We start from the raw sequence: 16484 nt of genomic DNA, 5'->3' as shown, positions 1-16484 counted from the left end.
TTGCAAAAGGGTTACAGCCAGTGCAAATCAGTCAGGTGAGTGAATTGCATATTAACCACTTGTCCGAAAGTAAGAACAGGTTGGTATAACAATGTATGCTGGTGATCAATCAACTTGACTGGTTTCATTTTGAACCATAAAACAAGCTGCATCCATTTATTGAAATAGCAGTGCCTTCCTTCTGTTTTACATCCCTTGCCGATTTTGCTCATTCTTATGGGGAAACTGAGCCTCTAAGACTATCAGTACCCAGACACTACGTTTATCCTTGTGAATTATTGCACTGTTAAAATTGTACATATAACCTTACAGTGAAGTGTAGTTGGGATACTTTGTATCCCTACATGTTTTTATATAATGGCATTTTAGTTACTTTTACAATGGCTACTAAAAGTCGCTTGCACCCAGCGATGACCATGCCATAGGTTTTTCGCTTGTTCGTCGGTCATATTGTTCTTTGGCCTTCATCCTACCTTCGTAGGTCAGGAAATGCTGCATATGTAAATCCCTTTCCCCAGCTAAGGGGTGTGGAGGGAAAGTTGCAAAAATAAAAACCTTCCTAAACGTTAACATACCTGTATCTTTCTCCCCATGTTCTCCGTAGGGTTACATGGGTGACAAATCCTGTCCCATAACAACTCTTTACTGATTTCTTACGGTGGAAGCCTGGTCAAGGATCCCTCCCCTAGGCCGATCAGAGTTTCTGGGTGAGTTTACTTACCGAACTTTACTTACCTTTTAGAACCTTGTATCATAAGCACTGGCATCGTCCAATCTCTTAGTAAACCTACCAGAAAAGTATAACTTTGGAACTGATTACTTTAAGGCAAAAGGCTCCAAATCATCTTACTAAGTGTTAGGGAAACAGTTTTATTATTATTCTGACGCGTCTTTACTGAATTGTATGGTTCAAAGTGCCTACCTGTGTTGTACTGGTTATTGAATCATATGTTTTCTTTTCTCTCAGGGTGAATGTATTTATCAGTTTTACAGTAGTGTGGGACAATATTTGCCTAGAGATTTTACTTACTTAGTGTGAATTTCAAACATACATTTAGAGTAATATGGAAAAATAAAGCAGGTGAGTAAATTGTTATGCACTTGTCATATCCATACACACAGAGTGACTTCAGTCAGGCAAATAAAAGCATGTATTTAAACTGAATAACTGTGCCTTATTCAGTTATAAGTAAGTTAAAGAATTTAAAGAGCAACAACCAAAAGTAAGTAATACTGTAGCAACTCTTATAAGGTTTAGGCAGTCTTTTACCGAACAAGAAAGGAGTTCTTCGGTTCAGGTTTTGGAAGGAAACCAGCAATGCCAAAGTCAAAAGGAAAGCAACAGTTCTGATGGTAATCTTCTTAGCACAAGTATATAACAAGTTAGTTGGTCTTTGTAAAAGTTCAAGAGCTTAGGAGAAGCCTTCCTGTTGTGGCATCGGCTGTTAGGCCTGGGCGACTGGAAATGGGTGAACACCTAAATAGTAGAAACAATGCTCCAAAAGCAAAGGAGCGATACAAATGGCTTAAGGTAAGGTTATCAAGAGTCCCAAGGTACCTTGAGAGTGAAGATGATGATGCTGCTGGATGCCTTCTGGATGCACGGCTGAAAACACGGTCTCCTAGTCCTTGGACGTGGTGATGAAAGGGGGACCCTGGATGGGCTTCTGCACAGTAGTTGAGAGGGGGACTCGCCAGTAAAGAATTCTTCTTACTCCCACGTCAGTTTGTGGTTTTGGTGCCTTTTTCTCAGCACCAGGAGTGAACGATCACTGCTGGTTGGAATCATCTTCTTTCTTTAGTCATGTACTCTGGTGAAGGGACTCTGAGGAGAGGATTAGTGTTTCTTGAGATCCACACGGATGGCACCGACGTTCCAGCGAGATTCGTCCATAGCAAGGCAATGCCCTTCAAGGTGGTTGAGGAACCCCGGGTATTGGGATTCTGCAGCCCTGGAAGGTCGCAGGACATAAGGAGACAGCTCAAACTGAAGAGTGCAGTGAGGCTAGTTATACCCACCAGCCCAGTGGAGGAAGCCGTCCTTGGGGGAGTGTCCCTGTCGATTCATAAACAGGGTCAGACAGCAGCGCTACTTCAGCTGTGCTTCTGTGGTTACTGGCGTTGCTGCAGGCATCTGTGGTTGTCTTTTTTTCTTTGGAGCTTCAGTTCCAGTGGTCGACCTAGCCTTCTGTCCCAAACGCCTTGTCTTTTATGCAGAAGCCCATTCATTCAGTCATATGGACCTGCCAATCACCTGGGGTGGCTGTGCTTTCAGGACAGCCAGCCGCCCAGTGCAAACTGGTTGCAGCCAGGCATACCCTAATATAAAGGCCACAGAAGTCTCGGGCTCCTCCTTCACTTCCTGCCTCAGCAGACACACTGGAGCCTTGGCGGGGCTTCACAAAGGGATCCCGCCAAAGGCAAAACTCAAAGAGGGCCCACTCACACCTCGAATGGTAGAAGAAGGCCCCAGAAGGAACACACAAATGAAAAATGGCGATAAAAAGAAGACTGGAGCCATTTTGGGAAAATAGTCATTGGTGTTGTACCGCAGCTGTGAAAACAAATACTCACAGTCTAACACCAAAATGGTATAAACATGTATCCACTGCCACTTCGGTTTGTTACTGCAACTATAAAAGTTGCTGGAGCGATGGGAAAGGAGTTACAGTGTAGCCCCTCAACATTCCCCATAAGGTGGTGTGTGCTGATCCCACAAAAAGAAAGGTAAGATAAAAGCATCCTACTTTCCGGGAAAAGTAATAAATAAAAAGGGAAGCCCATGGGACTCCCCAGCAACACTGCACATAGGGTGCTGTGTGATGCAACGATCCATTACAGATGCCTGTAGTGAAATACATGGAGGAAAGCATAATTCCATTAAAAGTAAAACACATTACAGTAGCAGAAAAATAGGGTTCCCATTTAAGAGCAAAAAGAATGAGTTAGTGGTAAGAAGTCCCACTCACTCAGAAGAATAAATACAAAAATCCCAGCAGTCCAGAAAAAGTGCTGGGGGTCTCTCGTGTTAGGGGAATTGGCACAAGAAATTAAAATTCTCCCAAACACAAAAGAGCAAAGGTTTGATTGCATGTGATATTTCAAATCAAAGTAAGGAATAAAATGCTTGCAAAGTTAGTTATGTTTCCTTCATTTTATTCCATATAAAGCCATAAAGATAATAACAGTCCACACATGTTTCAGGCCCTACTAGCAGGTCATCAGGACACCAAAGGACATTTAAGGAGCTATTACTCCGAGCAAGATGACTTGTAAAGCTCAGGATCCAAATTGCTGCACTCTCCTATGTCAAGTGTTTTAGTATGACCTACCGTGCTAACTCACTACTACTCTCTCCTCGTAAACCTCACAAAGTGAATAGAATCTTACTTAACTTTACTTGTCTTTTTCACCGGTTGTAGGAGTGAGTTGGGTTTTGTTAGACCCTTTTACTATTTTTTTTTTATGTATACTGTGTATTTTTAAAGAACTAATTGAACTGTGGTTACTTAATGCAAGTTATATTAAAGACCACATAGATTGTCAGTATATATTGCCTGGGGTTGCTTGTGTTTCCGTGCCGGGTGGACCTGGCCTAGCAGTTCGGGTAGGGCTGCTCCCATTGGTGGCAGTTTCTGGCCGATTTGCATATGGCTGGACCCCTTTTGCAATGGCACAGACAGACTAATAAACGGTGGGGTGGAAGGATGCCCAGAGTAATGCCAGTGGTTCAGATTTATTCAAAACCTTCCACTCCTCACTTCTTATGGTTTTAGTATATATTGTCTTGTGCATGTTACATTGTGCTTTTGTGGGACTTAGTACCACAAAACTAGTTCTCACCTAAGACTAAAGTCAGAGCTCGCCGACTTGTGCAGACACTACAGGACTGGTCTTCTGAATCCCTCATCAGAGGGCTTCAGAAAAATCTCCCTAACAAGTGATAAAGAAACTACCAATGCGGTTTGTGGTCCTCCCTTTTTGGGGTCATTAGGAATTTACATTTTGCCTATAGAGGCTCTTTGCAGAACCCTTGTGTGCACTTCCAGAAATAAATTGATGCATTAAGTTGCATAGCCGGGATCTAACATTACTGTGAAGTATGATTGTTTGGCTTGATCAAGTTAAGGGCATACTTTAAACTTAAAAATCCACACTACTCATGCCCGTTTAAGGCTATCATTGCAGTCTTCTCCGTTTCATGAGTCGCTCCAGTATGACAATGCAATGTGGTTCTTCTATTCTTCTACACATACACACACTTGTCGGAGCACACAAAAATCTGTAGTTCAGTGCGGCCTTCAATCATTACTGCAAATCAGTTAGTCCAGTATCTTATGCCATATTGAATACACCCGCTCATCCTCACCCACTGCATTTCGTGCATATCTCGCTATGCGGTCGCCCTTTTTCAAACATCCTTAAGACAGCAATTGAAAAATGAGACTCTCCTTCCATGTCACAGTGAGGTTACATTTAGTCAGCACCAACCCTAGTGCAGTACATTTGCTATGCACATTTCGTTTTAGCTGGGAGCCACCCCAGTCAACATAAACGTAGGCTCCAGAGTCCAGCCTGGTGTTTAAACACTCTGCTGTAGCCATTGCAGAATTTGATGTTCACATATTCTTACTTAGCATTTATATAACTCCCTGTAAAATTCAAAGAAAACCCTTTCCGCTTTGATAACATCAAGTACCAAAACCCCTTGCAATTTATTTTAATCTTGTATATGTGTTTAGTGCTCTTTTTTCCTATTAGGAAACCTACGTTTGTCTCCAATCTCCTAGCAGAATACCCAGTGTGTCTCTAAATCTGTGATTCTGGACTCTACAGAATTCAATTATTGTACTATTCACCATTGTGCTACAGTAGAGGCTGGAATTATCCAAACCAATCAGACTGCTCGAGGGATTGTTTCCTAAGCTGTGATCTCCATTTTGAACAGCATCCGCACACAATCCATTCACTCAATACGTTTCAAGAGACAATGTTTGAAGCACTGAATTGTCAGATGGTGTTTGGTATTGCACTCTTTTGGCCCACCCACCTCTCAAAGCCTCAAATTCGAAACCCTGCTTGGCATAATTTGCTGTCGAGTCCCAAACCTTTCTGTCCAGAGAAAATCTGTTTAGGCGAGGGCTTCCTAAAGCTTCACAAAAAGCTTAGTTGCGGTGTGGTGGAAACAGTCTTTAGAGACCAATTGAATATCTACCAGACGAAATGTCTTATGGCACGTCTGAAAAAAACAAAATCGAGTATTCAGCACTTTAAGAAAAGATTAAATCTGCTCAAGAAGAAACCTTCCAGCACATTCTGATAACTGGTTAAAACAGAATTTTTATTTTTGGAGATTCAAGGGCCACTTTATAGGGTCCCTCACTTTTTTGCTTTTTTACCCTTTATTTTTTTTTATCACTGACGTTTTGTTTGCCAGAGGGACTTCTCCTGCAACCCTTACCTTACTCAAGGTATATGGTATTGGGTTACCCCCAGTGGCGGCTGGTTAATTTCTTTAATTTGTGGGTTGTACATATGTGCCATATATTTGCAGAGCATAGAGAGGGAGCCTGAACCAACCAGAGGGATCTGGTGGGGGTTTCTCCCCCTCTCCCTGAGAAAATGGTTTTGAGTAGCTTAAAATGGAGAATTATAGAGCAAACTTCCTGTGAAAAATTGGGTAAAAAGCAGACCATTTGCAATCTGTTTTGTGGGATATTTGCCTGTATAAAAGATCATTTTCATGCCGGTTGTGGCCATACATTTCCATGCTTGCTGCACCTATATATGCCAGTATTCCTGTACAAGAACATGCTCATGCACGCTTTGCGCCTAACGTCAGTAATGATACCCAAGAAAACACGTTTAAACTGGCTCTGGCAATATATGCCAGTATGCGCGCATAAAAACACCGTCGTCTTGGCTTTGCCATTAAAAAGACCTTGTCACAATAAGAAAACATGGTCAAACTCGCTGCTCCAATGCAGGCCAGTCCAGACTTCTGTTTGCTTCATCATAGATGCCCAGTAAAAAATGCCATGCAAAGTAAACTAGCATAGCTAGACTGGTTGCACAAAAGGCCACTCTAAGCGTGTACACATGCTTGCTTTATCATGCTTTTAAAGCAAGCATGATAAGTGTTATTATGTGGCTTGAATGCGTTTTCATGCAATACGTATAGCCATTTTCGGATTCAGGGTTGAAAGGCCGAGATCCAAATGGTCAAAGGAGAAAAGACTGAGGATTATTTTTCTGAAATAACCTTCAGTCTTTTCTCCCCTGAACATTTCAACTTGGCCCCTGCCCCCACCCACACCCCCTACTTACCATGAGACCGCTGACTTGCAGTGTCCGTGCAACGCCTGTTGCCTTTCACTTCCGTGATCAGGAACCAGCGCCGTAGGGTCCTTTTCTTTTTTCTTTTGGGATGGCTGCAGGGGAGACCCCTGCAACCCACGCTCACAATATAGTAAGCAAAGGTGTTCAGAATTTTCGAATGGTCTAAATTCGGCCAAATCACGCATTCGGTCATTTATAATCTTTTGGACGTTTCTGCCATTTTCTATGGTGGCATGACATTTTACTGGACATCTATGATACAGCATCATAGATGCCCTGTAAAATAATCTCTCAGACTCTCCCGTAAAATCAGCCTCCCAGGCCAGGCCAGATCAAGCCCCACACAATCACACCCTCATTTACTCACTCATTGAAACACACATTCACACAGCATTAATTTCAAACAGTATTCACTTGCTCATTCAAACACACATCCAAACAGCATTCCCACAACATTTTGCTTGCTCATTCATGATTCAAACACATATTCATACATTCAAACAGCATTTATGCAGCATTCTCATGCTCATTTAAACACATATCGATGCAGCATTAATTGGAACCAGCATTCAAAAGGCATTCACTCGCTCATTTAAACACATTCACGCAGCATCCACTCGCTCATTTCTTTCATCAACCTTCGGTTTATGAGAGAAAGAATAATGACTATGATGATAATTTTTTACTGGTGTTGTTGCGCGCCATCACCCCCAGCACAAACAGCCATACACTTTTGCACAGAGCATTCACTCACTCATTCACATGCGCATCCATATACATAACATTCATTCACTTACACATTGATGTTATAATACATGCAGAAGCCAAAGTGTTGATGACCCGCAGCCCTGATCATTTTTTTTGTGCGTCGAGGCGCAGAGTGCCACCATACACATCCAAACATGCAGTTCCCGGACACATAGGCTGGAGAACTGAACTGTAAAAGGGAAACTGCATTCCTTTGTGACAGTTCAGCCAGCCCTGGAGCACTCCTTCGGCTGCAACAAGCAGCCAAGGGAACACTACTGGGCTGGCGCGACTCCTCCATAAACGGCAAGGCTTCTGGTGGGTCGGCGTCCCCTCGCTCATTATGAACAATCCACCCCGGTCGCCCATATGACGCCTGGTCACAGGGTGCCTCTCAGGGAGATATTATGCTACATTGGTTTTAGGGAGTAGGCTGGTGGCAGCTTTACTTTAGTGTTGGTTTCAGCAGGGGTGCAATCCATTTTACTCCATTGGTAGCCCAATTTGCCTTTTTGGTAGGCAATGGGGCATACGTACATTTTTCAAAATCGTGCTTGCCGTCATTTTGTAGTTTATGGTTCCCTTTGTTAAGGGGTGGCTCTCTTGGTTCAAACGGGTTTAGGTCAGTGTAGGACCCTTAGCTCACTTCCTTTGCTGGTTGCATATTCTGTGTGGCAGCCCCGCTAGCCAACCCATATCTTTGGTCAACTAACACTTTGCCTTCATGCACCTCTAATGTTAGGTGGGCTGGCCTTTGACCAGAACCTTTTTGCAGTGGACCCAAGGCTCTGCTTAGTTCTGGTATCTCTCTGTTGCTGCTTTGTTCTGCTACATGGAAGAAACAGGTCTGCCCATCCAATGAAGGATTTTTTCCCGCCAATTAATCTCATTTTTAAAGCACTTACGTGGCCAGAATGGCTTGGGCACATCTATTTTTATGCCTGCACATCCTATTTTTGTGCCTGTGGAGGTCCAGTCCAGGCTGTTTGAAAACTCCTGCTGCTACCACAACAGCTGTTGTGCCCATCCTGGAATGGTTTTCTGCTGAGCTGCCTGCTTCATTTCTCTACCAGGCCGCTACTGGCCCTCTTCACAGGTTCCCGCACCTTCCCTGCATATTCCTTGCCAAAGTCTTCACTTCAGGCTTGAAGGGCAATGCCGTGGGAAGGTTCTTTTTTTCTTTTTCTGATTATCTGGGTCATCGCCGGATCAGGGTGCAAGTCCCTTGCCATTGTAAATCGCACCTGAAAAAGTAGTTCAGTTCTTACTGGATTGTTGCATAGTGCTAGAGCAGTTTTCTCTCTGAGACTTCCGACTTGAGTACCTACCTCTGGGCATGGGGGGAGACAATTACTTGTGATAGTCACCCTCAGGACCGGGGTCCATATTATTTGGAGGCGAGGCTCAACTACATTTCCGATAAGACTTCTATTGTGGGTCGCCTTCCACTGTTGCATCTTCCTCTAGGGCTCCAGGTTTGTCCTTTGACATCTTGTTCACTTCCTGGTGATCTTGGCAGTAGAACAGACTTACCTCCATTAAAGTGGATGGACCACTGATTTTCCTCCCATGGTTTCCTACAGAACTTTCAACCTGACCTGGATCTCTTAAGTGACTCTGGGGGTACTCACCTGCCCCTGGACACTTTTCCTGTACCAACAAGGGGTTCAGTGAACTCTAAACCAGTAACTAGGATTTTAGTACTTACCTCCGATTTTAAATGGCATGTTTAAAGTTATGCTCTGCATTTCTCTAATGGTGAATTGATAATAACAAGAACTAATTTTGGTGATTGAGAAAATAATTTCCCTGCAATGCACTGCTAAAGTAAATGTTACTAAAAATGTATTCTTCATCCTTGGAAGCCTTAGCCGTGGTTTTGAAATGTGTTCTACCCACTATAACTATGTTTGAGTGCCATGTGTGCATTTGTATTATTTGGAATAATTGGCCAAATTAATGCGTAGTGTTGGTGTAGGCCTTAGGGATATCTACACTATTTTTCCTGTTGGCTAAAATGCCTACTTCCCTTTCTCTCACATCCCCTACTTGTATAATTTAGTGTCTGACCACCATATCTAGGGTCTTCCACATATAACAGGGGTGTTATTTTTCTTTAGCACACTCTACTAGATTGGGCAGGCCCATAAGGCAATTTACCAGCTTTTTAGGTTGAGTTGTCCCCCTGCATTAGTAGGCAGTGTTATATAAAGGGTCCTTTAAGACTATTACTGTTTTTTTTTAGACGATAAGGCTTTCTTTTTAAAACTCTGTGTTAAACCTTAAGTATTTATTGACCTGATAGAACACTATGTGTGACTTAATAAAGTGTCAATTCTTTCAGTATATGAGTGCAGTGTATTTTCCAGAGAGGTGTGTATGAACTAAACATACCCTTGTGTGAACCTGCTATCCCCTACTTGAGATTTTCTTTTAAGAGACTTTCGGCTTCCCTTTCTTGTCAGGTTTGTTAGCCACCAATAAGGTTAGTAGTTATAGTTCAAATAGAGTTATATTAAAACGGACGTAAAATAACTGATGAAACTTTCAAGTGATGTAATGGAATGTCTTCCCCAAAAGCTTTGACCTCAATTTCTGAACCAAACACAATCACAGAAATATAAAACTCAAGATGGTATCACAGAGTGGCTAATTTCAGGTTTACAGTTTGTGTCATAAGAGAGCATCGTTACATAAACTCCCAAACATTGATTGACATTCTTTGTTTTTAAAAATCTGTGAAGCTGCTCTAGGTTTTACAACTATATGCGCAACTGGTCAAAGTGTCTATCTGCAACAGATATACACTGTAAAACAGTAATTTGCTTTGGCGCCAGGTTACTCACATCTAATGGTCCATTGGTTCCACTTCAGACTGTTACAGAGTGTAACGTGCAGTGCCTAACTGTGTGCTACCAAACAACGTCACTCACTTGATGCACTTTATCCACTCCTCTTTCTCCTCGATTGTTGGAGCAGAGATACGATACACAGTGTGATTCCCCTCTACCACTCTGCCATCTGCCTCAGTCTTGCAGGCTTTGATCACCTGGTCTTTGTTGTCAGGTATGTAGAGCTCGAAACAGTTCTGAGACAAGAAAAAGGTGCAGATTAACAGGAAGAAGTAATAAAAAAGGCAGATATTACAATTAAGTAGATCTGTTCAGTGTGGTTTTCTCCTCAGTCCGAGTCTCCAGCCCTATGACTTCACTTACCTAACAAATCTCCAGTTCTCCAGTCCTAGAGTAGCGATTGAGTAATTCTAAAACCTGTGGATTGCCAAAGGCTGTAACTAGTATGTACGAATCGACACTAAACAATATGGACTCTACTAACCTCAACAGTTTTTGTTAACTGGTGCTAACAAATATTTGTGCTTATGTGCTATGAACACTGTAGACAGAAGCAGTTGCTATGTGCCAATAAACAATATCTACATGTCCACACACACTGAGTATTATCTTTCAATAACCTAAAAACTCACCCATAACCTCACAAGCCTCTTGAAGCCTCTCCAACTAGCAAGACATTAACTGTACCATACTAGGCATTTACCCATTGCTGCACATTTACCTAACAAACATATTGCATTACATTCTCTGTAGCCTGCATCTGTGATATTAAATAAAAAGTTAAACTAGTTTGCGACTGAACACTAACCACCTTCAATGTCTTCCCTGGAAATCGGATTAGTCAATTAGAAGAACAAGTTACTTCTTAACTTGTAACGTTCTTTCGACGGGATGTTCCTCCGACTATTCCTCATTTTAGATATCTCCTTCCAGCTCTGCTGGCCTCGGAAAATCTTTTCTCTCTAGAGGGCGCTGCGCGTCCACGTCCTCCGAGTCGATGTCCCTCGACGTCATCCTGCCTATAAAGGCCGCGCGCAGCGTCCGTTGCTCAGTTCCGTTTTGTAGCCCACAATAATACTTTCTGGACTAAACTAATCACCCTGGAGGAGCGTAAGCTGCAACAACAAGGGAAGTAGAACTGCGGGGATGGATGGGAGGGTCGATGAGGAATACGTCGGAGGAACATCCCGTCGAAAGAACGTTACAAGGTAAGAAGTAACTTGTTCTTCGAAGGGATTGTGTCCTCCGACGTATTCCTCATCTTAGATAGGCTCCCATAGCAGTATTGTATTATTGGAGGAGGGAGTACTGACTTCACGCTGTCTTCTATTGATGAATAGAATGCAGTACAGCCCTTCCAAACCTAGTCTCTTGACTGGAGGAGGAATCCAAATTGTAAAAACGTGTAAAGGTATGGACAGACGACCAAGTAGCGGCCGCACAGATGTCTTTAACCGGCACGCCTCTTTTGAGGGCCGATGAAGCTGCAATACCTCTGGTCGAATGAGCCCTAAGGTTTTGAGGGGGCTCTTTCCCTGCCAGTTTATAACATTCCAGAATGGCTAGAATGATCCATCTGGAAATGGTCTGCTTAGTTATTGGTAACCCCAGCTTGTGACCTGCGTAACCTACAAACAGCTGGTCTGCCTGTCTTATCCTGGCTATTCTACTGATGTAAAAACTTAAAGCTCTTCTAGGGTCTAGCCTGTGTAACCTCTCTTCCTCTTTCCCTGGGTGAGGAGGAGGATAGAAAGATGGTAGGGTAATCATCTGAGTGATATGGAATTCAGAAACCACCTTTGGGAGGAAATTAGGCTTCACTTGCAGGACAACTTTGTCTTTGTGAAATATTGTGTGAGGGGGTTTACAAGAAAGAGCTCGTAGTTCGCTCACCCTTCTAGCAGATATAAGTGCTATTAATAAAACAGTTTTAAGGGTAAGGAATCTTAACGAACAAGAATGGAGCGGTTCGAAAGGTGTGCCCATCAGGAAAGTTAGTACTAAGTTTAAGTCCCATAGGGGAACTTGGAATGGTCTTGGGGGATACACATTGGTTAGCCCCTTTAGAAACTGTATTACCAAGGGTAATTTGAAATAGGATGGTTCTTCCGCAGTGCGCTTAAAGATGGATAGCGCTGTGAGATAGCCCTTAATGTTGCCAACTTGAAGGCCTGAATTTGCCAAATATAGTAGGAAGGACAAAACCATTTGTGTACCACATGAAAAAGGGTCAATATTCTGTTCTGTACACCAGCTGCAAAATCTGTTCCAACGGCAGCGGTATAAAGACTTTGTTGCTGGCCTCCTTGCCGAAAGCAACACCTCCATAACATCATCAGGAAGGTCCCAATCCTTGTACCTCAGCCTTTCAGAAGCCAAGCGTAAAGGTTGAGGGTTTTGATGTCTGGATGGAGAACCTGACCTCCCTTCTGTGAGAGTAGGTTCTCTCTGAGTGGAAGTCGAATTGGAGGGCAGATGGACAAGTCTAGAAGGTCCGGGTACCACGTTCTCCTGGCCCAATCCGGGGCAATTAGGATCATGGTTCTCCGGAATCTTCTCAACCTCCTGATCATTTGAGGAATGACAGGGACCGGTGGGAACGTGTACAGAAGCGGAAACTCCCAGTCCACTATGAACGCGTCTCCCAGAGCTCCTCTCGGGGGAAATTCCCTTGAGCAGAACTGGTCGCATTTCCTGTTTAGGCTGGTGGCGAACAGATCTACCTGAGGGGTTCCCCAAAGGGCGAAGATCTCTTGAAGGACTTCCTGAGCTAGCTCCCACTCGTGGGAGACTGTGTTCTGCCTGCTCAGAGCGTCCGCTGTCAAGTTCTTCTCTCCGGCTAGGTGAACTGCCGATAGAGAGATTCCTTCTTGGATTGCCCAAAACCAGAGCTGCATCGCCTCTCTGCACAGGGGTAGTGATCCTACGCCTCCTCTTTTGTTGAGGTAATGCATGGCCACCGTGTTGTCCGTCATTATCAGGACGTTCTTCCCTTGTACAGCTGGCAGGAACGCCTTCAGCGCAAGTCTGATGGCTCGCAGCTCTAACAGGTTGATGTGTAGTCTGGACTCCGATGGAGACCAACGACCGCTGATGGTCAAGTCGTTGGCGTGGGCTTCCCACCCCGTGAGTGAGGCATCCGTGACTACTGTTATCTCCGGCCAGGGTTGCCAAAACTGTTCTCCTTTCAGAATGTTCTCCTGACAGGCCCACCACTGAAGGTCTCAAGCTACTCTGTCGGGAACCTGAAGAAGATCTGTCATTCTCCCTGAGAATTGTGACCACTGAGTCCTCAGTGCCCACTGGAGGGATCTCATTCTCAGGCGAGCCTCTGGCACTAGGAAAATGCAGGATGCCATGAGGCCTAGCAACCTCAAAAAGTCGAAGGCTGGGAGACGTTAGGCATGTTGGAACTTGGTAACCATCTGTAGAATATCTTGAGCCCTCACCTTTGGTGGCGAGGCTTTTCCCAGGGAAGTGTCCAGGATCGCTCCTATGAACTGGAGTCACTGCGATGGTATCATTTGTGACTTCTTTAAATTGAGGGAGAAGCCCAGTCTGTGAAGGAAGTGGCACACGTGATTTAGCTGGATCTGAGCTTGTTCCAAAGAAACAGCCCTGATCAACCAATCGTCCAGGTAGGGGTAGACGTGAATCCCTTCCCTCCTTAGAGTTGCAGCCACTACCGACATTAACTTGGTGAAGACCCTTGGGGCGGAGGTCAGCCCAAATGGCAGCACTCGAAATTGATAGTGAGAGTTGCCAATTGCGAACCTCAGGTATTTCCTGTGTTTGAGATGGATAGGCACATGGAAATAAGCGTCCTGAAGGTCCAGAGATACCAACCAGTCCTGGAACTGAAGGGCCTGGAGGATCTGAGAAAGAGTGACCATCTTGAATTTGTCTTTTCTGAGGATTTTGTTCAATTCTCGCAAGTCCAAGATGGGTCTCAGTCCTCCGTCTTTCTTTGGAATGAGAAAGTAAGGGGAGTACCAGCCCTTGTTCCTCTCCGCTACAGGTACCGGTTCTATGGCACCTTTCTCTAGCAGGTCCAAAATTTCCTGCAAGAGGAGCGGATCTGGAGCTTTCTGAGAGCTGATCCCCGGTGGATGGCTCTGAGGTATACGTAGGAAAAGCAGGCAGTAACCTTGGGCAACTGTTTCCAATGCCCAAGCATCTGACGTGATAGCCTGCCATACCGCCAGATGTTGAGTCAACCTGCCTCCTACAGGTGTCCTGTGAGGGAAGCCCTCAGAGTGGTTTTGGGGCGGCTGATGCAGATGCCAATGGTAAAGAGGCACCTGCTGTTGCTGCGGCTTTTGAATATCTACCCCGTCCACCTTGGGTAGTTCTTCTTTGTCCCCTTTGAGCCGGTCGTCCTCTACCTCTTCCGAATGCGGAGTAGAAGCAAAAGGACTTGCCCCTCGCAGAGGTTCCTGTGGGACGAAAAGGAGTCTGACGGATTGCAGCTCCTAGGGATTTTGCTGCTGCTTTTGAAGTTTGCAGTTTCTCTAAACTGTCATCCGCCTTTTTCCCGAACAAAGAAGAGCCATCGAATGGCATGTTCAAGAGCCTGGCTTGCACATCTGGGGCAAAACCGGACTTTCTCAACCAAGCGAATCTCCTGGTTGATGTACTTGCCGCCATTGCTCTGCTGATACTGTCAGCCGAATCAATGCCCGTCTGGAGGGATTCGCACATAGCGCCTTTACCGTCCTGTATAATATTCAGGAACGCATCCCTTTCTTCTCCCTCCGGGATGCAGTCAGCCGCTGTAGAAGCACACTCCCAAAGTGTATGGCTGAACCTAGCAAGGGTGCAAGTAGCATTAACAGATTTTAACGCCATGCTACATGCTGAAAAGACTTTCTTTGCCATAGCATCATATTTTTTATCGTCCCTGTCCTGTGGGACGGTAGGATAAGCCGTCTTGACATCGGTAGAGAATGCTGCCTGTACCACCAGACTTTCTGGGGATGGGTGTTTAGACAAAAACTCCGGGTCTGTAGAAGATACCCTGTACTTTGTAGACAGTTTTTTATTTACTGCTGGTACGACATCTGGGGTTTCCCAGTTTGTCATGATCTTCCTCTGAAGAGCTTTATGAAAAGGCACCACAGGATCCTCCTGTGGGCCTTTGTCAAGAATATCCGTGAGGTCATCTTGTTGGAAATGATATGATATGATATGGTATTTGTAACGCGCCTATACACAGGTGTTTCAAGGCGCGACGAGGCAGGGAGGGGAGGAACAAGGGGAGACATAACAAACGATCCTACTAGGCCAGGTGTCATTCAGATCGCGCAAGTGCAGGGGTGGGGGAGGGGGAAAAAGTGCAAGGGGGAGGGGAGGGGGGGAAGTGCAGTAAGGTAAGTGGCGTAAAGTAATAAATAAAAAAGGGCCATCTGGTGGCAAGTGCAAGGTAAGTGCAGAACAAGTGCTGGGGAAGGGGGGGGGGGCTGTAGGGATACAGAGACAGTCCCGCAGTGCAGAGGGGTTCCAGGGGATCAGTGGCTGGGCACAGGACCGAAGGCCGTTTAGAGTGGTCCAGTTGCAGGATCAGTGCAGTTTAGTGAAGAATTAATTAGCTGTTCAGCAGGGGAGAGGGAGAGAGAAAGCAGAAGCAAAGAGGAAGGTTTTGAGGTGCTTCCGGAACCGGAGGTGGTTCTCCTCAAGTTTCAGGGAGGCAGGAAGGCTGTTCCAGAGGGAGGCTCCTGCCGCGGAGAGAGATCTACCCCCAGCTCGTTGCTTCGAGAAACGGCTGACCATGAGGGAGTTGGAGGCGGATGAGCGAAGGGCTCGGGGAGGAAGATATTTGGGAAGAGAGAGTTGAAGGTATTTAGGACCCAGGCCCCAGAAGGCCTTGTGGACAATGCAGAGGGTTTTGAACTTTATTCTCGCAGCCACTGGGAGCCAGTGTAGAGATTTCAGTCCTGGAGAGATACGGTCCCTGGGCTTGAGGCCAAGGACAAGTCTCGCAGTTCTGTTCTGGATGAGTTGCAGAGGGCGGAGAGTGGAGGCAGGCAGATTAAGATAGAGGCTGTTACAGTAATCCAGCTTCGAGAGAACCAGGGCTCGGGAGACAGTGAGCTTCTGGGGGAAGGAGAGGAAGGGAAGAATACCTCTGAGGAGGTGCAGTTGGTAGTGTGAAGGTGCAGACCACCCCATGAACTCTGTTTTCCTGGCCATTAAGGCTCTATAGGGGGTTTCAGCATGCTCCCCCGGGTCTGGCCTAGAAAACTCCACCTCAGGCGAAGTGTCTAACCCACTTGCCTCATGTAAGGAATCATGAAGATCCTTTAACCTGCGTTCTTCAGAGGAAAATTCCTCTCTAATTGGGGTTACAGGTCCCTGCAACTCAAATGTGTCTTCCTGTTCAGACAATTCACCCTCTTCCAAAATTGAGGACATAGTTCTCAATTGTTCTGAACTCATAAATGGAGTAAATCCCATATCCAAGGCAGAGGGTGCCGAACTTGTCATTATCGGCCTCGAAAACGTCGATGTCGTCGACGCCGAAGGCTTCGAGCGTGGCGTCGAAAACAA

The 16484-nt window shown here is 45.1% G+C and overlaps 1 protein-coding gene across 4 annotated transcripts in view; it reads right to left on the bottom strand.

Moving 5' to 3' along the window:
* CYTH1 (cytohesin 1) overlaps positions 1–16484 on the bottom strand; it is a 914859-nt gene that overhangs the window by 15722 nt on the left and 882653 nt on the right. For all 4 annotated transcript variants that reach the window (XM_069655238.1, XM_069655235.1, XM_069655237.1 and 1 more), the window contains exon 12: positions 10020–10174. In XM_069655238.1, the coding sequence (XP_069511339.1) occupies positions 10020–10174 (155 nt within the window). The remainder of the gene's footprint in view (positions 1–10019; positions 10175–16484) is intronic.

Source organism: Ambystoma mexicanum, chromosome 3q (assembly GCF_040938575.1).
Source record: "Ambystoma mexicanum isolate Mex_15411 chromosome 3q, UKY_AmexF1_1, whole genome shotgun sequence".
Classification (NCBI taxonomy): Eukaryota; Metazoa; Chordata; class Amphibia; order Caudata; family Ambystomatidae; genus Ambystoma; species Ambystoma mexicanum.
The sequence above is the reverse complement of the archived record's forward strand: the minus strand, read 5'-3'. Positions and strand labels throughout refer to the sequence as shown.